Here is a 24637-nt window from a genome sequence, read left to right as displayed (position 1 = left end):
TGTTAGCAGCTCATTAGGGCTGGTTAGCTGAGTTGGCTGGGCAGCTGGTTTGTGATGCCAAGGTGCACCAGTAATGTGGGTTCAATTCCTACACCAGCTGAGGTATGTGCGAAGGTCCCATCTTCTCAGTCTCTCTCATTAAGTGAGGTGTGGTAACCCTCAAGTTAAACTGAGACAGACTACGATAATGTTATTCATTGGCTGTCCAGCGAGTTGCCTCTCTCCTCGCAACACAGTTAAATAATTCTGTCAGTTTCACTCAATCTAATGGACCACTTTAACCCTTGCCACACCTGTGCCCCCTACATCTCAGAGTTCATAAAGTGAAAACTAAACTCCCAATGGAAATGATTTGCCTTCAGGTGCTCAGTTTATCCTGTATTTTGTAAAGTGTTAAATCCTACTGTCATCCTGAAGTCAGTTGCCTTGAAGACTTTGTGCCACCAAGCTATAAATATAGAATCATACAGTCGTACAACACGGAAACAAACTCTTTGGTCCAACTCATTGGCACCGACCTGATCCCAATCTGATCTCATTCCCATTTGCCAGCAGTTGGCCCATATCTCTCGAAACACTTCACATTCATATACCCGTCCAGGTGCCTTTTAGATATTGTAATTGTACCAACCTCCACCACTTCTTCTGGCAGCTCATTCCACACATACACCACCCTCTGCATGAAAATGTTGCCTCCCAGGTCCCTTTTAAATCTTTCCCCTCTCACCTTAAACCTACACTTTCTAGTTTTGGATTCCCCTACCCTGGGGAAAAACCTTTGGCTATTCACCTTATCCATGCCCCTCATGAATTTATAAACCTCTATAAGGTCACCCCTCAGCCTCCGATGCTCCAGGGAAACAGCCCCAGCCTATTCAACCTCTCTCTGTAGCTCAAACCCTTCAGTCCTGGCAACATCCTCGTAAATTGTTTCTGCACCTTCTCAAGTTTAATAACATCTTTTCTATGGCAGGGAGACCAGAATTGTAAGCAGTATTCCGAAAGTAGCCTCATCAATGTCCTGTTCAGCTGGAATATGATGTTCCAAACTCGTACGGTCAATGTCTTAACCAATGAAAGCAAGCATGCCAAGCACTTTCTTCACCATCCTGTCTACCTGTGACTCCACTTTCAAGGAACTATCCACTTGCACCCCTAGGTTTCTTTATTTGGCAACATTCCCCAGGACCCTACCATTAACTGTATAAGTCCTGCCCTAATTTGCCTTACCAAAATGCACTACCCCACCTTTATCTAAGTGAAACACCATCTGCCACTCCTCAGCCCATTGGCCCATCTGATCAAGGTCCCCTTGTACTCTGAGATAATCTCCTTCGCTGTCCACTACACTTCCAATTTTGATGTTATCTGCAAACCTGACTGATTGATTGATTGGGCAAAAGTGTTCCTGCTCCTCGGATGCTGCCTGGCCTGCTGTGCTCTTCCAGCACCACTCTAATCTTGATTGGTTGATTGATCTGTTGCCACATGTCCCAAAGTATGGTGAAAAGCTTTGTTTGCAAGCAGCACAGGCAGATCATAGTCAGCAAGGATGTACAGATGAAAAAGACTGAGGCAGAGGCATACAGGGTACACTGCACAGGCTGTGTGCTAGGTGAGGTCAATGTTAGTGAGGTCAGCATTATTTGAGGCTAGAGAGACCGTTCATCAATCTAATAACGGCCAGGAAGAAACTGCTCCTGAACCTGTTGCTGCGTTTGTTCAGGCTTCGATCTCTTCTGCCTGAGGGAAGAGATGGAGGACATCATTATTGGAACCTTACCATGCCTCCTATATTCACACCCAAATCATTTACATAAAAATAAATAGAAAGCTTGCCAGTATATCTAATGAGATGTTTGCAGAGACAGGTGTGACCTCTGGGTGGACTCTCTGACTGCAGTGTTGAGACAGTGCTGCACTGTCAGAGACTTCTCTGAGACGTTAAGCTGAGGTCATAACGATCCCATGGCCTCAATTTAAAGAAAAGCAGTGAGGTTCTCTCAGATAGCCTGCCCAATATTTATCCTTCAAACAGCATCATAACAACTGATTGATCAATCAAAATGGAAACAACAAATGGTTTGTTGGCCTTCATAGTGAGAGGATTCGAGTGCAGGAGTGCATGTGTAGCTGCAATTGGTGAGACCACACTTGGAGCATTGTGTGCAGCTTTGGTCTCCTTATTTGAGGAAGTGCAGATTTTTTCTCAAAATTGTTTCCCTCTATTTTCTAGAGAGAGTGCAGCAAAGGTTTCCCAGACTGACTCCTGGGATGGCAGGACAGACGTATGAAGAGAGACTGGATCAGTTTCTCTTATTTAGAAGAATAAGGGAAGACCTCATCGAAACCTATAAAATTCTAACAGGGTAAACACGGGAATATGTTCCTAACAGGAAATCTGGGGCAAAGATAAGGGTATGGGGTAGGCTGTTTAGGACTGAGATATGGAGAAATTTTGTCACCCAGAGAGTGGTGAGCCTGTGGAATTCACTCCCACAGAAAGCAGGTGAGGACAAAACATTGAATATTTTCAAGAGTTAGATTATAGTTCTTAGGGCTAAAGAGATCCAAGTGTATGGTGAGAAAACAGGAACAGGGTACTACGTTGGATGACCAGCCATGATCATATTGAATGGCAGATCAGACTTGAAGGGCCAAATGGCCTCCTCCAGCTCCTATTTTCTATATCTCCGTGAAGCCAATGTCCTTGGCAAGAAGACATCATCGGACACCTTGTCACTTCAGTGCATCTCAGAATATTTTGTCTTCTCCCTATAAACCTTCACATATTCCAAACAAATTGAGGTTTCCGCACATGACTCTTAACTGACCAGGTAGATAATCTTATCCAACCCACTGTTTCTGGCAGGTTCTGGTTGGTTGAGCCTGCAGATGTTCAGTTCTGTGAGTGTTCTGATGCCGGGGAGCCAAATAGGTCACGTTGGAGGGCTCTAGGGAGATAAAATTGGACAGGAGGTGAATTTCAGACAATACCTTCTGATTGCAAAAATGGCAGAAGGTTGAGTATTGAGAGTGCACAGTGTTGATACCTGTGTGACTTAATTCATCATATTTCTTTCAAAGCACAGATGACAACATAGGGAGGGCATTGTCAGATTATCAGATGACAGAAAAGGCACACAGGGAGAATGGAACAAGCCTGCAGTTAATTCAAAGTACAGGAATAGCTTTTACCACTCAAGGTCACAGGATGATTTTTCAACAATTGGAATGTCTTTCTATTAGAATCTCATTTTAATGCGCCTTCTCGCACTCTATCAGTATCTGGATTTCCTGGACATATCATGTTACAGCAATTACATCATTTTGGATATAATGTGATGTTCTGGTAATGAGTCTATTCCCAGTGAGCAATGAACATAATATCTGGGCAGAATGCACTATCACTACAATCAATCCCATGACTGTACATGTAATTTTCTCAGCATTGTTATTTTGTCAGTAGCTTACTCTCAGACTCACTCAATGATATGGCAACAATGCCTCACAGAAAGAAGCAAGCAGCTTTTTCATTATTTTCCCTTTTGTGCTGCTGACAGTGAAGAATGTCAACACTGAGAAAGAACGGTTTTGGAACCTTGCAAAAAGCCAGGCAATCTCGCATCAGCAACAACACAATTTAGATACAGAGTAAAGCTCTCTCTACACTATCAAACACTCTAAGGACAGGAACTGCACGGGGTTAGATACAGAGTAAAGCTGCCTCTACACTGTCCCACATCAAACATTCCCAGGACAGGGACAGACCAGGGTTAGATACAGAGTAAAACTCTACGCTATCCCATCAAATTCTTTCAGGTTCTATTGGGTAAGGATTGATTGATATTTTAGATTATAAATAATTTAATCAAATCCCAAGGCAGGACCCAGACAACAGCAGAAAGCAAAACTTATCATAAGGGACTTATGTTAACTGTCTGAAATGTAAAATGTCATGCATACATTATTACCCAGATGACAACATGACTGAACCAATATCAACAGTAGCTGAAAACTGAATACATTACATTGCGTATTTGCTTTTACTGAAAACAAATTTAAGCACCTCTGACCCATACAGCCGAGTAATTTACATGTAAATAAAATAGTTTTTCACAAAGCAATATGAATTACTGAACAAGTAATAACTAAAAAATCAACTTCTTTTCCTCCTTGCTACATACTTGCTATCTATTTGGCTTCTTTCTCTATCAGTTTAAGGATCTCCTTCCATTGACATAATGTTGATTCTATTCTCTCAACATCAGTGACTATGTCAAAGCTAAACTTTCATTTTAACGACCAAGTCCACTTCATTACTAGGAATGTGACATTGCTTGGTTTGTCTAAAAGGCGCTGATTCACTTTACTGTACCAGTGGGTTCACTAATGCTGACAAATTTTCATGTTCTTTCTAACTTACACTTTGAGCATTTGAAAAATTGGGCTTACAGCTGATATCTCGTACTCTCCCTCTACCAGATTTTCTCTTTGAAGCAAATAATCTACACAACACTGGCAGAGTTCTCTCCATCCTTAACGAGATATGTGAATGCCCCATCTCTTTAGAACTCCAGTCGAGACTTCTCTCTGTCAACCCAGTGGGTTTGCCAAGACCCTTGGGCCCACACCTGGTCTTCCATGACTCACCTTATCTTAGTCTTGCTTTTCTCTTATTTTGCTATTTTCATCAGGCTTAACCAAACTAAACCTCAATACCAGGAAGTCTGTTCAAACATTGACACTTCAGGGTGAGCACCTTGTTGTATAGTAGGTAGAAGGGCTTTTGCCCGAAACATCGATTTTGCTGAAGCTCCTCGGATGCTGCCTGAACTGCTGTGCTCTTCCAGCACCATTGATCCAGAATCTGGTTGTATAGTGTAGAGTTAGATAACTGGAATTATCTAGCCCCTGTGAAAGAGAATCGTGGAACGTTGTCTAGTTTTTCACCAAATATATACTTCTGCAAACGCATTTTAATAATCTATGTACTTTTCTCTGCAACACCATTCAATGTTGGGCAATATGATGGTGTTAGAGTATTAACGAATTAAAGGATAATGGGGAGCAGGCAGAAAAGTGCAATTGAGGCGGAGATTAAATCAGCCATGATCGTATAAGATGGGGAAGCAGACAAGAGAGGCTGAATTGCCTTTTCCTGCTCTTTGTTCTTATGTTTCTTAAACAGAAGTATTTCAAACTCTTCTAAAGTAAACTGAGATTGTTATCTGACACCAACCCCTCTGGCGACCATAACTTGAAAACAACTTCTCCAAATCTCAATAGTTTTTACACTTGTGGCATTGGGCACAGATTCAACCTTTCACTACTTGCTACCGCTATCAACCAAAAAAAGTTACTCATTCCTTTCTAGTTCAAAGGAGTCAAGATGAACTTGTTTTAATATTTTCTTGTGTTTAACTATGGAATCAAGCAAATACACATTTTGCACTCTTCCGCAACTCTTCCCCAACTCTTCCCCAATTCTTGATCACTCTTCTCCAACTCTTCCCTACTCTTTACCAACTCTTTCCCAACTCTTCCCCAACTTTTCCCCAATTCTTCCCCAACTGTTCCCCAATTCTTCACCACTCTTCCCAACTCTTCCCCAGTTCTTCCCCAGCTCTTCCCCACTCTTCTGCAACTCCTCTCCAACTCTTCACGACACTTCCCCAATTCTTCCCCAACTCTACCCCAGCTTTTCCCCAACTCTTCTACAACTCTTTTCCAACTCTTCACTACCCTTCCCCAACTCTTCACAACTCTACCACAGCTCTTCCTCACTCTTCCCCAACTCTTCTCCAACTCTTCACTACCCTTCCCCAACTCTTCACCACTCTTCCCCAGCTCTTCCCCACTCCTCCCCAATGCTTCTCCAACTCTTCACTGCCATTTCCCCAACTTTTCACCAATTCTTCCCCATCTCTTCCCCAACTCTTCACCACTCTTCCCTAATTCTTCCCCCAATTCTTACTCAACTCTTCCCCAATCCTTCCCCAATCCTTCCCCAATTTTTCCCCAAATCTTCCCCAACTCTTCCCCAACATGTCCCTAGATCATCCCCAGTTCTTCCCCAGCTCCTCCCCAGTTTTTCCCCAACCCTTCCCCAACTCTTCCCCAATTTTTCCCCAGCTCTTCCCTAGCTCATCCCCGACTCTTCACAAGCTCTGAACTAGCTCTTTACCATCCTTCACCAACTCTTCAATCTCCCTGTCTTCCTTTGAATAACTAAAGTAGCTCCTTGCAACAGCTTTTGCGTTTTAATGCTCTCTCTGTAAACATTGGCAGAATAATGACTCTTAAACCCCGGAGCAGTTTTTATTTGCATCAGTTCATTCCTGTGTGAAATCTGCCTTCAGTTTGTCATCTTCACACTCTTTAGGTCAATCACTCATGACATAGTTGAGCATTTTACCAGGTACCTCATCCTTACATGTTTCTGCACTAATTTCTCTGCCAGACAGTTACATCTCATATTAAAGAACTAACAGGCAGCTAAGTGGTTGGAAATTAATTAGTATTCAGGGGAAATATTGAAAAATTGTCCATGTTTGTGTGACCTGCTAACTAACTGTGTTGATGATAGCCATGATGTAGAAGAGCTGGTGTTGGACTGAGATGGACAAAGTTAAAAATCACACAACACCAGGTTCTAGTCCAACAGGTTTATTTGGAAGCACTAGCTTTCAGAGCGCTGCTCCTTCATCAGCTATCTGGGCCACACGGTGGCTCGGTGGTTAGCACTGCTGCCTCATAGCACTAGGGGCCCAGGTTTGATTCCAGCCTCGGGCGACTGTCTGTGTGGAGTTTGCACATTCTCTCCGTATCGGCATGGGTTTCCTTTGGGTGCTCTGGTTTCCTCTCACATTCCAAAGATGTGCAGGTTACATAAATTGGCCATGCTAAATTGCTCATAGTGTTCAGGGATGTGTCAGTTTGGTGTATTAGTCAGGGGTAATGTAGAGTAATAGGGGAATAGGTCTGGGTGGGATACTCTTTGGAGGGTCGGTATGGACTTGCTGGGCTGAAGGGCTTGTTTCCACACAATGAGAATTCTATGACTCTAAGACAGCCAATGAATATAGCATACTTAGATTATCAGAAGGCTTTTGGTGACAGGTTAGAGACATTAAAGAATATGAGAAAGGAGGAAATTTGTCCAGTTGAGTGCAAAACAGCAATTGTCTCATTTTTTTCAGCAAGTTTCAACTTTATTTTTAAAAATTCATTGAGAATGAAGCATTTTGGTATATTCTGAGATGGTGCAAGTCTCTCTTTAGAAACAGGCTCCTTCTTTCATTGAAGGTTTGGCTCCACTACATATACACTTGTTGGCTTTTGAATAGATGGTCTTTCAAACCCTTGATCAGAAATGAGAGTACAAGAGTTGCTGGGGGGGAGTTCTCTGTGGGAATGCAAAACATGCTTCTGTTTTTGATGTTTTTTTCAGTCAATGACAGATCAAGTGTAGGGACATGCTCCAAAAGACAGCTGCCAATATGATGTAACCTTCATCTCGTTTGGTGGATTGAAAAAACAATTGGGTAATCTTTGAACATTGACTTAGAATTCTTCTCTCTAAAACCTTGTCTCTCTATATTCAGAGATTCAGTCAAACCAGAGTGGAGGCCACAGTGGATATTCACACTACATGGATGGCAGCAATGATGCCAATTTGCTGGTGTCACCGCTGGTTGTGGCAGGTATCGTGATTGGACTAGTGCTCTTCCTGTCCTGCATGACCATCATTGTCGGAAGCTTGAGAAAAGACAGTCGTTTAGGAAACTCTAATCTCAGGACCGAGGCAAGTTACGGTGAGTCCCTTTGCATATTGCAGCCTGGAAGAACAAAGAACATCACAGCACAGGAACAGGCCCTTCGGCCCACCAAGTCTATACCAACACATGATGCCTTTCTAAGCTAAAATCCTTTTGCCTCTACGTAGTCCGTATCCCTCTATTCCTGTTTCACGTACCTGTCAAGATGCCTCTAAAACGTTGCTATTGCATCCAGCTCCACCACCTCCTCTGACAGCTCATACAAGGCCCTTACCACCTGCCTCTCACATCTCATATAAACTTTCAGCAAGTGTAGGGACGTGCTCCAAAAGACAGCTGCCAACATGATGTAACTTTCATCCTTTTTTACCTGCAATCTATGTCCCCTAGTAATTGACATTTCTATCCTGGAAAAAATAAAACTCTGACTAACCATTCTATCCATGCCTCTGATAACTTTGGAAACCTCTATCAGGTCAGCCCCCTCATCCTTCAATGTTCAAGTGAAAACAAATCAGGATCTTGGTGATCTTTGTGCTGAGAGTACAAACCAAAACTTCAACCTTTCCCGTTAGAGAGAAAGAGGCATCACTGTAATACACTCACTCACACCATTCACACACACTCATATCCAATCCACATACACTCATATCCAATCCACACACTCACACAACAAAAGTGGGCATCAACAAAAGTGGGCATTGCTGGCTGGGCCCAGCATTTATTGCCCAACCCTAGTTGCCCCTTGAGAAGGTGGGGGTGAGCTGCCTTCTTAACTGCTGCAGTCCATGTGCTGTTGGTAGACCCACAATGCCCTGAGGGAGGGAATTCCAGGAATTTGGCCCAGCGACAGTGAAGGAACAGAGATATATTTCCAAGTCAGGATGGTGAGTGGCTTGGAGGGGAACTTGCAGGAGGTGGTGTTCCCATATATCTGCTGCCCCTGTCCTTCTAGATGGAATGGGTGTGGGTTGGAAGGTGCTGTCTGAGGAGCTTTGGTGAATTTCCTGTCGATGGTACACACTGCTGCTACTGCATGTTGGTGTTGCAGGGAGTGGATGTGGTATCAATCAAGCAGGATGCTTTGTCCTGGATGGTGTTAAGCTTTTTGAGAGTTGTTGGAGCTGAACCCATCCAGACAAGTGATTCCAAAAAGCATGGAATCCCTACAGTGTGGAAGCAAGTCCACACCCACCCTCCAAAGAGCATCCTATCCCTATCCCAACCCTAACCTTGTAATTCCCAGATCACAGGAAGAAATCCACACAGACAGTCACCTGAGGGTGGAGTTGAACCTGGTTCCCTGGGGCTGTGAAACAGCAATGCTAACCACTGAGCCACTGTGCTGTCCCAAGTGGGGAGTATTCCACCACACTCCTAATTTGTGCCTTGTAGATGGTGGACAAGCTTTAGGGAGTCAGGAGGTGAGTTACTCGCTACAGGATTCCTAGCCTCTGACCTGCTCTTGTAGCCATTGTGTTTATCTGGCAAGTCCAGTTCCATTTCTGCTCAGTGGAAAGCCCCCAGGATACTAACAGTGGTGGCAGGGGTGGGGGTTTGGGAATGTTGATGGAGAGGCAGTGGTGTTTTGGGAGACAATGTAGCAGTGAGAGATTGGGCTCACCAGCAAACAGAGCAAATTGGCAACACCGAGGGAGCAGAAATAGCGGACTGCAGAGATCTGAGGGGACTGGAGGGGGTTACAGGAATAGTGAGGGATGTAGGGACTGGAGAAGGTTACAGGGATAGGGAGTGGTGTAGGGGCTGGAGGGGGTTACAGGGATAGGGAGGGAGGTAGGGGATGGAGGAGGTTACAGGGATAGGGAAAGATGTAGGGGCTGGGGGAGTTACAGGGATAGGGAGGGAGGTAGGGGATGGAGGAGGTTACAGGGATAGGGAGTGGTGTAGGGGCTGGAGGGGGTTACAGGGATAGGGAGGGGTATAGGGGCTGGAGGAGTTTACAGAGATAGGGAGGGATGTAGGGGCTGGAGGAGGTTACAGAGATAGGGAGGGATGGAGGGGCTGGAGGGGGTTACTGGGATAGGGAGGGAGGTAGGGGATGGAGAAGGTTACAGGGATAGGGAAAGATGTAGGGGCTGGGGGAGTTACAGGGATAGGGAGGGAGGTAGGGGATGGAGGAGGTTACAGGGATAGGGAGTGGTGTAGGGGCTGGAGGGGGTTACAGGGATAGGGAGGGGTATAGGGGCTGGAGGAGTTTACAGAGATAGGGAGGGATGTAGGGGCTGGAGGAGGTTACAGAGATAGGGAGGGATGGAGGGGCTGGAGGAGGTTACAGAGATAGGGAGAGATGGAGGGACTAGATAGGGTTACAGGGATAAGGAGGAGTGTAGGGACTGGAGGCGGTTACAGGGGTAGGGAGGAGAAAGACCACTGAGGAATTTGCAAACAAAGGTGAGAAAATTAAGATCGAGGCATTTCTGGAACAGTGTTTGATGGGTAAATAGGATTCAGTGTGAACTGGAACATGGAAACAACAGAGTTTCCAAAGAGGTCAAATTTACCAAAGCCAGAAGGTCAGAGAGCAGAGCACTTATAATTACAAGAGAAGCAGTCAGTCACTGAGTATGTTTATAGGCAGGAACCTGTCATAGCCTCATAGATATGGTAAACAATTACCCGTGGCACACGATTCTAGACAAGCCATATTTAATGCAATCCTTGACACAACACCTTCAGCATGTCCCAGAGCAGGCAGAGACTAACAATAAATCACTCGATCTTACCAAAATGCACAGGCATTGAATAGAGTTGTGAAGCTGGTTGAGCCAGGAGTCTGTGAACAACACTGTCAGGGGACTGTCAAGCTCTGTAATGTATGCAGTGATGACCCTGAGATAAATTTGCAGAGGTCACCACCAATCGAGCTGAATGGGTCACACGTGGCACTCCAGAGGTCCCTAACTGCTGCTTTGCAAACCATTTCTGCAGCTGATCACCTCAAATGGTTCAAGGACACTGACAGGAGCTGCTCTGAGTTTGGAAGGTTCGATAGACCCGAGCTCCATTTGCCCAGTTTGTTTTTTTTGTACACAGCCTGCATTGCCTGTTCAATATTGTTGAGAATAATCACAATCCTGATTTATTTCTCTGATAGTACATCAAATCATCTGGCTTCTTAATTAACACTGCAAGGAAATAATTTTATGCTTTGCAATCAATTTATTGGGCCCAAAGAAACCTGCCACCCACTCATCAGTCATTGCAACCTGCCATTGACACTCCATCTAACCCCATGCTGTCTCTGTCCAAGGAGTGTTTGATGGCAGACAGTGTAAAGGGAGCTTTACTCTGTGTCTAACCCCGTACTGTCCCTGTCCTGGGAGAGTTTGATGGGGTCAGTGTAGAGGGAGCTTTACTCTGTATCTAGTCCCGTGCTGTCCCTGTCCTGGGAGCGTTTGATGGGGGTCAGTGTAGAGGGAGCTTTACTCTGTGTCTAACCCCATACTGTCCCTGTCCTGGGAGAGTTTGATGGGGTCAGTGTAGAGGAGGCTTTACTCTGTATCTAGCCCCGTGCTGTCCCTGTCCTGGGAGTGTTTGATGGGGGACAATGTAAAGGAGCTTTACTCTGTGTCTAACCCTAAAGGGAGCTTTACTCTGTGTCTAACCCCATGCTGTCCCTGTCCTGGGAGAGTTTGATGGGGTCAGTGTAGAGGGAGCTTTACTCTGTATCTCGCCCCGTGCTGTCCCTGTCCTGGGAGAGTTTGATGGGGTCAGTGTAGAGGAAGCTTTACTCTGTATCTAGCCCCGTTGCTGTCCCTGTCCTAGGACTGTTTGATGGGGACAGTGTAGAGGAAGCTTTACTCTGTGTCTAACCCTGTGCTTTCCCTATCCCGGGAGTGTTTGAAGGGGGACAGTGTAGAGGAAGCTTATTCTGTATCTAACACTATGCTGTCCCTGTCCTGGGAGAGTTTGATAGGGTCAGTGTAGAGTGAGCTTTACTCTGTATCTAGCCCCATGCTGTCCCTGTCCTGGGAATGTTTGATGGGGCAGACAGTGTAGAGGGAGCTTTATTCTGTATCTAACCCCGTGCTGTCCCTGTCCTGGGAGTGTTTGATGGGGGAACATCATAGAGAGAACTTTACTCTGTATTTAACCCCATGCTGTCCTTGTCCTGGGAATGTTTGATGGAGCGGGCAGTGTAGAGGAAGCTTTACTCTGTATCTAACCCCATGCTGTCCCTGCCCTGGGAATGTTTAATGGGGGACAGTGTAGAGGACGCTCTACTCTGTATCTAACCCCATGCTGTCCCTGCCCTGGGAGTGTTTGATGGCGGACAGTGTAGAGAGAGCTTTACTCTGTATCTAACCCCGTGCTGTCCCTGTCCTGGAAGTGTTTGGTAGGGACAGAATGGAGCAAACATTACTTTCAGTTTATAAGAAAAGAGGAAGGATTGATTTCAGTTTAACAGTGTAGATGGAGCTTTATTCTCTTTCTAACCCTGTGCTGTATCTGCCCTTTTATGTTTGATGGGGGACAGTATAGAGGAATATTACTCTGTGTCTAACCCCATGCTGTACTGTCCTGAGAGTACTTTGATAGGGACAGTGCAGAGGGAGCTTCTATATTGCAAAACTTCATCAAAATTTACCTTACACCAAAGGCCTATATAATTTAAACTATTTCACCTCTCAATGTCCTTAGTTGGAGGTGAGAGTGAGTGGTTACAATTTGGGGCTGCCTGATAGGGTGATAAAGATAGATTCGACAGTAACTTTTTGTAGGAAACTGTATAAATGTTTGAAGGAATGCACCTTGCTGGGATATGGGCAAAGAATGAGCTGTGGAATTACTTGGCTGGTCTTGGTCAGAGTCAGCACAGATTCAATGGCTAAATGGCCTCTTGGCTATATTTTCTGAAGATTGTGTGAGTATGAAATGAGGTTTACTCTGTCCTGAGGAAATAGAATATGGTTGAAAAGTTTGCTGAGCATGATGTTCAAAATGATTACTAACATCATTGAACTCTCCTGCTGTTAATTTTGGGTGTAATCTATCTCAGTCACTGTCGGTTGAGATCAAACCTTCTTGAAGGTGCTGCGTAGATGTGGGAGCCATTAATGACTGAATTATACTAGAGCCAGCAAGCTCACTGCCTCCCGAGGGTAAAAACAATGACTGCAGATGCTGAAACCAAATTCTGGATCAGTGGTGCTGGAAAAGCACAGCAGTTCAGGCAGCATCCGAGGAACAGTGAAATCGACGTTTCGGGTATTCCTGATGAAGGGCTTTTGCCCGAAACATCGATTTTCCTGCTCCTCGGATGCTGCCTGAACTGCTGTGCTTTTCCAGCACCACTCTAATCCAGAATCACTGCCTCCTGAGGAAAACCAGGCTGTCCAATGTTGCCAATTTCTCTGTTAAACGTCGTCCAATATTGACTGAGGAACAAGTGACAGGAATACGGCTTGTGACCAATAGGGACTCACTCATGTGGTTTTTGATTCCATTGACCTCTCATGCCTACCAGAATCCAATGGTTGCCATGGAGATTCTGAATGAAGGCCCATGATCCTGGTTAAAACTGCCAGTCATTTCCTGGGTTTTATAGATGTTTCTCATCCTGTGTGACAGTTCCCTCCACTTCAGGCAATCTCTTATTTTCTTTTGCACGATTCACAAACCAGTGATGTTTCATTTCATGGGAAACATTGCTGCCCATATCCTAACTCATAAAAAATAGAAATTAGGCCATTCAGCCCTTCAAGCCTGCTCCACCATTCACCGTGATCATGGCTGATCATCCAAATCAGTCCCCTGTTCCTGCTTTCCCCAATATTCTTTCCCCAATATTCTTCAAGAAGAACTATATCTAACTTATTCTTGAAGACTTTCACTGTTCAACTGAGCCATTTCATATTGCAAAGAATTCCACATCAATCGTAGGGTTCTCCTTATTTTTAGTCCTTAAGGCCTACCCTGTATCTTTAGATTATGACTCACACCAAGCCCCATTCATCCATCAACACCCCATTCCTGATGAAGGGCTTATGCCCGAAACATCGGTTCTCCTGCTCCTCGGATGCTGCCTGACCTGCTGTGTTTGTCCAGCACCACACTCTTGACACTGATCTCCAGCATCTGCAGTCCTCAGTTTTTCCATCAACACCTCACTCTCCATCCTCAGCTTAATCTGACAATGGCACAATTTTAAAAGTCTTATACTTGTTATAATGCTTTTCCATGACCTCGTCCCTCCCTTTCTCTGTAACCTGCAGCCCTCTGAAGCCTCCAGACACTGTCGGCTCTGGCCTCCTGCCCATTGCCAACATGAATCTCTCTCTCTTTGGTGGCCATGCCTTCAGGTGCCTGGGCTCCACACACTAGGATCCCTTCCCTGAACCTCTTTACCTCCATGTCCTCCTTAAAGACTGGCCAATGCCCAGCTCTCCGGCCATGCCACTGGTCACCTGCAATCATATCTCCTTCTCTGGTTTGTCAAAACATTTTGCTTCTGTCAAAAATAAACAGAAATATTTGGAATTCCTCAGCCATGGAGAGAGAAACAGGGTTAACATTCCAGTTTGATGACCTCTTGTAACTACACATGCCAAATGTTGTTGTTTATGGAACTTAGTAAAGACAGACCCAATGGGCCAGTGTGAAGTATGGCACAAGGGAAGAGTGTAAGCAAGTTTGGAAATGGGGCAACCGTAGGGATTCGGAATGAGCAAACCCCTCATCACCGCTCCTGTGGGTCCTGCTGAGGATCAGTATCCATCCAGAGTGAAAGAGTCTAGGGGGAAGTGGGACATCACAGTCCCAGTGCATAGAATGGTATCTGCCAACAGGTAAAGGTTGGGGTGAAAGTGGGCTTGCTGGGCAGCATGGCGTGCAATCTCTACTGGGTAATGGGGGACACCCTTAGCTTCCTTGTGGTACCACAGTAGAGAGCTCCTGTCTGTCCTAACCCCTCATATAAACCTAAAATAAACACAAGGACATATCAGGAGCTGGAGTAGGCCATTGTGCCCTTTGAGCCTGTTCTGCCATTCAGTAACATCATGGTTGTTCTTGTACCTCATTTGCGCCATGCCTCACTATGCCAATATGGTTGAATCCTCTTCGTGCCAGTTGTGGTTTGGTTGGTAGTCCACTTACCTCTGAATCATAAGGCTAAATTCCCACTCCAGAGATTGGACAGAAATTCCATGGATACGACTCCAGATCAGCACTGAGGGAGCACTGCACTGTCAGAGGAACCATCTCTTCAGATGAGATATGAACCCACATCTGCCGATTCGAGTGAATGTAAAACATCCTTGCCACTAAATCAAAGAGGGCATTTGGTATGCTTGCTTTTATTGGTCAGTGCATTGAGCGTAGGTGTTGGGGGTCATGTTGCAGCTGTACAGGTCATTGGTTAGGCCACTTCTGATATATTGTGTGCAATTCTGGTCTCCCTGCTATAGGAAAGACATTGTTAGATTTGAAAAGGTTCAGAAAAGATTTAAAAAGATGTTCCCAGGGTTAGAGGGTTTGAGCTATAAGGAGCAGCTGAATAGGATGTTTTCCCTGGAGTGTCAGAGGCTGAGGGGTGACTTAATAGAGGTTTATCAACTCCTGAGGAGCATGGATAAGGAGAATAGCCAAGGTCTTTTTCCAGTGATGATGAGTCGAAAACTAGAGGGCATAAGTTTAAGGTGAGAGGGAAAGATTTAAAAGGAACCTAAGGAGCAACATTTTCACACAGAGGGTGGTACGTGTATGGAATGAGCTGCCTGAGGAAGTGGTGGAAGCTGGCACATTTGCAACATTTAAAAGGCACTTGGATGGGTATATGAATAGGAAGGGTTTAGCAGGAGGTGGGCCAAGTGCTGGCAAATGGGGCTAGATTAATTTAGGATATTTGGTTGGCACGAATGAGTTGGACCAAAGGGTCTGTTTCTGTGCCGTACAACCCTAGGAATCTGTGACATCAGTGAACAGATGTTATTTTTCCTGATAATCGACATTGGTTTCATGATCACCAGTAGATTATTAATTCCAAATTTTTCATTGAGTCCGTATTCCACCAACTGGTGTGACAGAATTCATACCTGGGTCCCCAGACCGTTACGAGGGTCCCTGGATTAATTGTCTACCGATAATACCATTGGGCCATTGTCTCCCCCACTGAGTTTGAATTATTATCTGTGAATTATTAGCCCAGTTTTATCACTCCTATGTTACTGAACCAAGATCATAATACACAGCTTGACCTAGTCTCTATGTTTCTATCCCACAGCCCCAGATGGTTTCTCATTTGGAGGATCTGTTGGAGAGCTGCAATCAACTTGTATCGAAGAGTATCCCCCCACTTTCGATTTTGATTCCTACATTGAGACACTGTCCCAGATCAATGTGATGTATCAGGATTCACCTCCACAGTGAGTATCTGCCCAGTCTGGGCCTGCTGTTCCCTGCAACAGAAAGTGAAGGAAATAGAAGCAGATATGGGGCAGCGCAGTGGCTCAGTGGTTAGCACTGCTGCCTCAAGTGCCAGGGACCTGTGTTCGATTCCAGCCTCGAGCAACTGTCTGTGAGGAGTTTGCTCATCCTCCCCGTGTCTGCTGAATGCTCTGGCTTCCTCCCACAGTCCAAAGACTTCCACAGGCCATGTTAAATTGCCTACAGTGTTCAGCAATGTGTAGGTTAGGTGCATTAGTCAGAGGTAAATAAAGGATAAAAGGGTATGGGAATGGGTCTGAGTGGGTTACTCTTTGGAGGGTCAGTGCAAACTTGTTGGGCTGAAAGGTCTGTTTCTACACTGTAAGGATTCTATGATTCTATCTAGATGAGCTGCTCTCTCATACTAAGCAAAGAGCTAATGAGTTTCCAAGTCTTTACCTCCAACCTATGTTTCAAAGCTTTGTAGCTTCCCTCCTTTCAGCTGACTGAAAGGCAGAAATTTCCTGGGAGTTCAATGTCAATAAGGTTTGAAAGGTTTCTTGGATGCAGTGTTGACTGTTGAAACTTTATTGCTGGAACAGCACAGCAGGTCAGGCAGCATCCAGGGAACAGGAGATTCAACGTTTCGGGCACAGGCCCTCCTTTCGGCCTGTGCCCGAAACGTCGAATCTCCTGTTCCCTGGATGCTGCCTGACCTGCTGTGCTGTTCCAGCAATAAAGTTTCAACTTTGATCTCCAGCATCTGCAGACCCCATTTTCTCCCTGCAGTATTGACTACCATTTCCAATGACAAGCCACAAGCAATAACGACTTGAAAGGAAAACCCTTTGCATTATCGGGAAAGAGCAGAGAAGTGAGCTTACTTTTATTCATTCACAAGATGTGGCCACCTCTGACCAGGCCAGTATTTATTACCCAGGGGGCAGTTAAGAGTCAGCCACATTGCTGTGGGTCTGGAGTCACATGTAGGCCAGACCAGGTAAGGATGGCAGTTTCCTTCCCTGAATTACATTAATGAACCAGATGGGTTTTTTCCCAACAATCAACCAGAGTCACCATTAAACTCTTAATTCCAGACCTCTTCATTGAATTCAAATTCTACCATCTATCTCAGACCCTGCAGAACATTACCAGAGTTTCTGGATTCATAGTCTACTAATAATATCACTAGACTACCATCTCTCCAAACTGCATTGCTTTTTCCAAGAGCCAGCATACGCACAGTGGGCTGAATGGCCTCCACCTGTGTTTATATGATTCTGTAATCCTACTCACGGAGACATATAGCCAAAAAGACGTCAATGGTTCACAAGCAATGACCGTCCTGCAAACTCCCCTTCTCCATCCCAAAGTCCATCAATATCTAACCACTGGACTCCTCTTTCCTCCTTTCTTTCAAATAACCATTTACTTATGCAGACCTTGAGCATTGCTGAAAAGGTTTGTCAAAGCTTATTTTGTCTCATACTCATCAGGATAGTTCTCAAGAATACCAATTCAAAGGGAAAGTCAATATCTACACTGGGTGAGAGGAGAGTGTTGATTGGTTGGCTAGTGGACCCTGATTGGTAGAGGCTTTGCTATTAAGAATGCAACCAATAATGCTGAATGACAGTTAACTGCTAGGCATTGTTTAAATTTTAAACCAGGCATTTGACCTTGATTGATCAGGGCATCAGGGCAATGAACCAGCAATAGGCAGTCACCTATTTTGTTGCATTGAAACAGGCACAGTGTGTGTATGTGTTCTTTCTGTCTGCAAAGTACAGGGCTCAGTATATTAATTTATGTAGCTTCTAGTGCACACAGAGAGACCACACTGCAAGTCTGGCTAACAATCCTAAATTAGTTGTCAGTGTAATTAGCCACACACTCAGGACTTTACAGCAAATGCTGTCCAATTGCAGACTCACAACAAATGTTGGACACTGCAGTGTGAGTTTTACAAGCACAGGTTAGTTGTGCCTTTGCTCATTGCAAACAGCCGAAGGGAAATGCAGTCTGATTCAACCCATCAGTCCTTGTGATGTACCAGTCTACATACCCGGCATCATGCAAGCACTTAAATTCACATACCATCAAAAATGTGATAGGTGCAGCATCTTGCTGGTTATTTTTCTTTCCCATTTTTCTTCTCTGTTTGCTGTATTCTCTTTCTTTCTCTTCACTCCTCTCTCACTGTTCCCATTTTCTCCTTATCTCTCCACTTTCCCCCCTCATTTTTCTCATTCTCCTCAATTTCACTATTTTCATCTGTTCTTTCTCCCCATCTCTTTATCTCCTTTTGCCCTCTTTCAGTCTACTTTCTTTCCTTCCCCATTTTCTCTGATCTTCTGTTCCCTCCATTCCATTCTTGACCTCTCTTTTTTCCCTTCCTTTCTATGATTATCATGTAACCTCACAACACACAACAGCCATGTCATCAGCTGCTATGGCCTTTTGTTCACTAATCCCTTCCCTAAATGTCTCCATCGCTCTCCCCCTCTCCGCTTTTAAGAAGTTCCTTAAAACCTACCTCTTGAATAAACATTTAGTCACATGGGCAAACATCTCCACCTTTGGTTCAGTGCCCATTGTTTTCTAAGGAGCCTTGAAATGGTTTCCCTTGTATTTGTTTTCATGATACAGGAGTTGCTGCCTGGACCAGTATTTGTTGCCCATTCCTAATTGCCCCAGAGAAAGAGGTGGTGAGTTGCCTTCTTGAATCATTACAGTCGATGGAGTAGTGAGACGCCCTCCTTAAGGGCATTGTGGGTCTATCTACAGCAGATGGACTGCAGCAATTCAAGATGGCAGCTCACCCCCACCTTCTCAAGGGGCAATTAGAGATGGGCAATAAATGCTTGCCCAGACAGTGATGCCCATGTCCCACAAGTGAATAAAAAAAAGTTTCCACATTGTCAGATAGATGCCAGAGTTGCAACTGTACTGGAACAGCTTGGTCAGGGGAGCAGCAAGTTCTGGAGACCTCAGTACTATTTCCAGAATGTTATCAGGGCCTGTAGCCTTTGCAATATCCAGTGCCTCCAACCATCTCTTGATGTCATGTGGAATTAATCAAGACTAGTATCTGAAATGCCGGGGACCACTGGAGGAAGCTGAGATGAATCGTCCACTTCTGGCAGGAGATTGCTGCAAATGCTTCAGCTTTATCTTTTGCCCCGATGTGCTGGGCTCCTCCATCATTGAGGATGGGGCTATTTGTGGAGCCTCCTTCTCCAGTGGGTTGTTTAATGGCCCACCTCTATTCACAACTGGCTGGGGAGAGACTGCAGAGCTTAGCTCATTGATTGTGGTTATATGCCTAGATTTTTCGAAGTATTTATATATCTTGAGGGAGCTGATGCATTGATCCCTGATTCCAAAAGCTGCTTCTGTACTTGGGCTCCAAAGGTCTGCTCAGCAGCAGGAACAATGACAGGGAATGTAGCTGAGGACGAGAGTTCCGATCCCTCCACAGCAGCTGAGGGAACGTAAAGCCAGTTGATAAATCTAGTCTCAGTTAGGGTGGCGAGGGGCTCAGATATAATCCTCCAGATATAAAAGCCAGTCTTACACGAGCTTTCTTGATTATTTTATGCACCTGTTTGTGGCATTTTCAAGAAGGAGCAGTGTCTATAAGTTTGGTGGCACAGGGGAGAAAGATGGGAGGTGAAACTTGGTGTTTGGATTAAAACAGTGTTATTGGAATTATTCAACAGCTATACTTGCACTGTTTGGAGTGGGAGAGATGGGTGTGTCCAGCATTGCAATGAGATGCCATCAGCTCCCAGCAGCAGTGATGTGTTGACCTACTAATGTCACTTTGCAGACAGTTCCCAGAATTTGTGTTTTTGTATTCTGTTCAGTGAAGCCGAAATCATCTGAGCAATAACAGCTAAACTAAGCACTATCCAACTGCTGAATAGTCTTGCACCGGTCACTGATCTTTTGGGAATTTGCAGGGTTTTTTTTGACTCGTCCATTGCAGATGCCAGCTCAATGGGTCTAACCCTTGAGTCAGAATGTGCTCACTTCCCACTGCAGAGACATGACTGGAAAATACTAAGCTAGAACTCCACATTATAGAACAAGGATTCTTCTGGTCAATAATTATCCCTCAGCCAACACCCAGAAAAAGAACAGATTTTCTGGTTCTTACCCCTTTGCTGTTTGTGTGAACTTGCTGTCTGCAAATTGACTGTTATTTCCGATGTCAGAGGCCACAGATCTGAAAGTATTTGATGGGCTGAAAAATGATTTGGGGCTCCCTGAAATCAGGAAAAGTGCCCATGAAAGACAAGTTTTTCCATAAGAGTTGGAAGATGCTCAGTCAATGAGGCAATGGTTGTGACAACTGCACTGCGATACAAGTCATTTTGTGGGGTCAGTCGTGGATTGAGGTTCACTCTGAGGTAGGATTTGCTTGTTACTTAGTAACGGTTCTAAAAAAGCCAAGAGTTGGAGATAGCAGTAGGTTCTACCCCCAGTTTGATCATGTTGAATAGTCTTGTTCTTGTCAAGAACTGTGGAGTCAAACACAAGGTCCCAGTGGAGAAAGGGGGTGTCTTCTCTAGCTTCTGATCATCTTTGTAACCATGCTAAACAAATTAATCTAACCTGTTCTTATTATTGTCAGGCAATAGCCGAGATGTAAAACAAGTGCTTCATCTTATTAAACCTCTTTAAAGCAATTTGTCATCTACCACTGATAATTAGGTAGCCTTGAAGACTCAGAACAGAAATGAGGACTTCATCTGCAGTCAGTGGACATCACTGAGGCTGGAGTGCATCATCACCATGGACAACCTTATTTTGGTTTACTAAGTTTTGGTGTCATTGTCCATTAACCATTAATTTGATTATTTGTTACATTGTCCATTCAGGGCGGTTAAAGCCGACTTTGTTTGTTTAAAAGAATAGAAAGGAAGATTGATTCTGTGACTCATGGGCACTATGGCATGGCACAGTGGCTCAATGGTTAGCACTGCTGCCTCACAGCACCAGGGACCTGAGTTCGATTCTGGCCTCTGGCAACTGTCTGTGTGGAGTTTATACATTCTCCCGTGACTGCGTGGGTTTCCTCCAGGCGCTCTGGTTTCCTCCCACAGTCACAAAGATGTGCAGGTTAGGGTGGATTGGCCACGCTAAACTGCCCGTAGTGTTCAGGGATGTGTAGGTTAGGTACATTAGTCAGGGGTAAATGTAGGGCAATGTGTCTGGATGGGTTACTCTTCAGAGGGTCAGTGTGGACTTGTTGGGCCAACTGGCCTGTTTCCACACTGTAGGGGTTCTGTGGTTCTGTAGGGACTGGAGTACATCATCACCCCTCAACATGAAGTCATACAAGTTTACAACATGAAAACAGGCCCTTCTGTCCAGCTTGCTCCTGCTGACCAGTTTTCACATTTTAAACTAGTCCCATTTGCCTGTGTTTGATCCACAGCCTCCATACCTGTCCCATCTATGTAGCTGTTTTAATTTAAATGTGTAAGACTTCTTTGGAGTTTTGATTTTCTGTCATAGTGCCCCTTTAGTGGCTGTCAGCCCTTACTTGCTTTAACCCGCTATCCAATCAGTTTCAAAATTGTAGAAGGATGGCTGTAGGGCCTTCTGGTGTAGTGGTAGTGTCCCTAACCCCAAGCCAGGAGGCTCATGTTCAAGTCCCTCCTTCCCCAGGGGTGTGTCATTGCATGTCAGAGCAGTTTGATTAAAAATAATTAGAAAAGGAAGATGGATCTTAGCACTTGGACCCAAATATAAGCTATTAGTGACTTCAAACAACATCACTGAGTCTTAATACAAATTCCACTGAGACAATTAACTCTTCGTCACTTCCATCATCAGCTTAAAATTAGGAAAGTATAAGCTATTGCTTTGTGTAATCGATGTGAAAAGGACTTTGTTTAATTCAGGTTATTTGATTGTATTTCCAAGGCTTCTCACTATAAAGCATTTTCTAGCCAATTAAGTACTTCTGGGAATGCAGTCACTGAGATAATGTCAGAAACCCACATTAGCACACAATAGCTCCCAGAGACAGTGAGGCCGGAAAAAGCCAATGATCTGTCTTCATTAATTTAACACGTGAATATTGACCAGGGCACACAGAGTTCAATTGATCCATTTGAAATAATGACAACGAGATCTTCTACATTGACCTGAGAGGGCAGACTGGGATCTTGATGTAAAATAAAAATCACCTACGACAGTGCAGCACTCCCTCCATGGTATGTTCAAGTCTCTGTGTTCAAATGTGAACAGCGGCACAGTGGTTAGCACTGCTGCCTCACAGCGCCAGAGACCCGGGTTCAATTCCCGCCTCAGGTGACTCTCTGTGTGGAGTTTGCACATTCTCCCCGTGTCTGCGTGGGTTTCCTCCGGGTGCTCCGGTTTCCTCCCACAGTCCAAAAATGTGCAGGTTAGGTGAATTGGCCATGCTAAATTACCCGTAGTGTTAGAGGAAGGGGTAAATGTAGGGGAATGGGTCTGGGTGGGTTGCGGGTCGGTGTGGACGTGTTGGGCCGTAGGGCCTGTTTCCACACTGTAAGTAATCTAATCTAATCACCCACAACCTGTGGCCATGTCCTGTCAGTGAGGCCACAGCAAGGGATACCCTGTGAGGCTTGTCATTTCTTTAAACTCACTTTCATGCCAATGTAATTCCAAATAATTGGAGGGTAATGCCTGATGCATTAAATGCAGTTCCTAAAAGCCACAGTATATTCTTTACTTTTGTCTAAAGGAACCTGGATCTCAGGGTGACTACAATATCACCAACTAGAGTTATTATACCATAGTATATGGAAAGTCCTTGTAAATTACTTCACACCCCTCCCCCACATCTCAGTTCCGGAATCCGTCATTCCCAATTCTCCACTTGTAATTTATGAAGGAACACTAAAGAAGCTTTTTTTTACTGTGGTCACCATGGCAACATAGTGATCTTATTAGTCATTGCAATAAGATCTGACAAAGTGGAGAATTCCCCTGCCTCACACCACAGCATTCTCGCAAATGTGATGTTGTTCTGAACTCTTGAAAAAACATTCTTCGCACTTCCTGTACTTTTGATATTTGTGAAAAACATTTGTCCCAGTGACAGGGTTCTGAAGCCTCGACTAGGCTGCAGTTGTGTAGGTTCCTCAGCTGTACTGAGAGATTACAATAATCTTGTAATTTAAATTTGCCCTTGTTCTTGCACCATGGATCAGACTGTGAATTAAGCCATAATGAAAAAACAAAGATGTGAATAATTTTTATAATAATAGGGGATTTTAATTTTCCAAACATTGACTGGGACTACCATAGTGTTCAAGGTTTGAATGGTGAAGAATTTGTTAATATGTTCAAGAACTTTCTTTATCAATATGTAAAAGTTCTGACTAGGGAAAGAGCAAAATTTGACCTTTTCTTGGGGAATAAGGTAGGGCAAGTGACTGAAGTGATAGCAGGGGGGCAACACTTTGGATCTAGTGATCATAATTCTATCAAAATAGAATATCCTTTATTGTCACTTGTACTCCAGTACAGAAGCACAGTGAAAGGGTTTTACAATGGCTGCCTTTTATTGGCACCATCTTAGGTACAAGTATCTAGGTACAAACCTTAAAGAGTAGAATTAGTTTTAAAATGTTCACAGAAAAGGATAAGCCTTCTGTGAAAGTTATAGATTTTAATTGGAGTAAGGCAAAGATGAGATTCCCTACAATGTGGAACCAGGCCCTTTGGCCCAACAAGTCCACACTGACCCTCCGAAGAGTAACCCACCCAGACCCATTTCCCTATGACTAATGTACTATGGGTAATTTAGCACGGCCAATTCACCTGACCTGAACATCTTTCGATTGTGGGAGGAAACCCATGCAGACACGGGGAGAATGTGTAAACTCCACACAGACAGTCACATGAGGCTAGAATCAAACCTGGGACCCTGGTGGTGTGAGGCAGAAGTGCTGACCACTGAGCCACCGTGTCACCCCAAAGTTTAATGTTATGAGACAAAAATTGTTTGGAGTAGACTGAAGGCAAAAGGACGTCTGAAAATGGGAGGCCTTCAAAAATGCAAGAGAGTTCAGAATCAGTATGTTCCTGCTAGTGTAAGATAAGGCAAGTGGGATTAGGGAACAATGGATGAATAAAGATATTGAAGTTCTCATCAAGAATAAAAAGAAATCATATATGAGATACAGACAACTGGGTTCAAATGAATCTCTTGAACAGCATAATGAGTGCAGGGACATTCTTAAGAGGGAAATCAGGAAAGCAAAGAGAGGATATGAGATAGCTTTAGCAGATAAAGTTAAGGATAATCCAAAGAGTATTAAAAGCAAGAGAGCAACCTAGAGAGAGAGTAGGCCCCTTCAGCCAGACAGGTCATCTTTGTGTTGAACCTCAGGAGATAGGAGAGATATTAAATGAATATTTCACGATAGCTTTTACTGTGGAGAAAGAAATTCAGATGAGAG

General features: G+C 44.4%; 1 protein-coding gene across 1 annotated transcript in view; it reads left to right on the top strand.

Annotated features, from left to right (window-relative positions):
* bean1 (brain expressed, associated with NEDD4, 1) overlaps positions 1–24637 on the top strand; it is a 105194-nt gene that overhangs the window by 67580 nt on the left and 12977 nt on the right. Inside the window, exons 4-5 of the mRNA XM_087995563.1 lie at positions 7608–7817; positions 16027–16168. Of these exons, the coding sequence (XP_087851689.1) occupies positions 7608–7817; positions 16027–16168 (352 nt within the window). The remainder of the gene's footprint in view (positions 1–7607; positions 7818–16026; positions 16169–24637) is intronic.

This window comes from Chiloscyllium plagiosum, unplaced genomic scaffold, assembly GCF_037043375.1.
Source record: "Chiloscyllium plagiosum isolate Xiang-an unplaced genomic scaffold, Cpla_swu_hap1 HiC_scaffold_17, whole genome shotgun sequence".
In the NCBI taxonomy this organism is placed as follows: Eukaryota; Metazoa; Chordata; class Chondrichthyes; order Orectolobiformes; family Hemiscylliidae; genus Chiloscyllium; species Chiloscyllium plagiosum.
The sequence above is the reverse complement of the archived record's forward strand: the minus strand, read 5'-3'. Positions and strand labels throughout refer to the sequence as shown.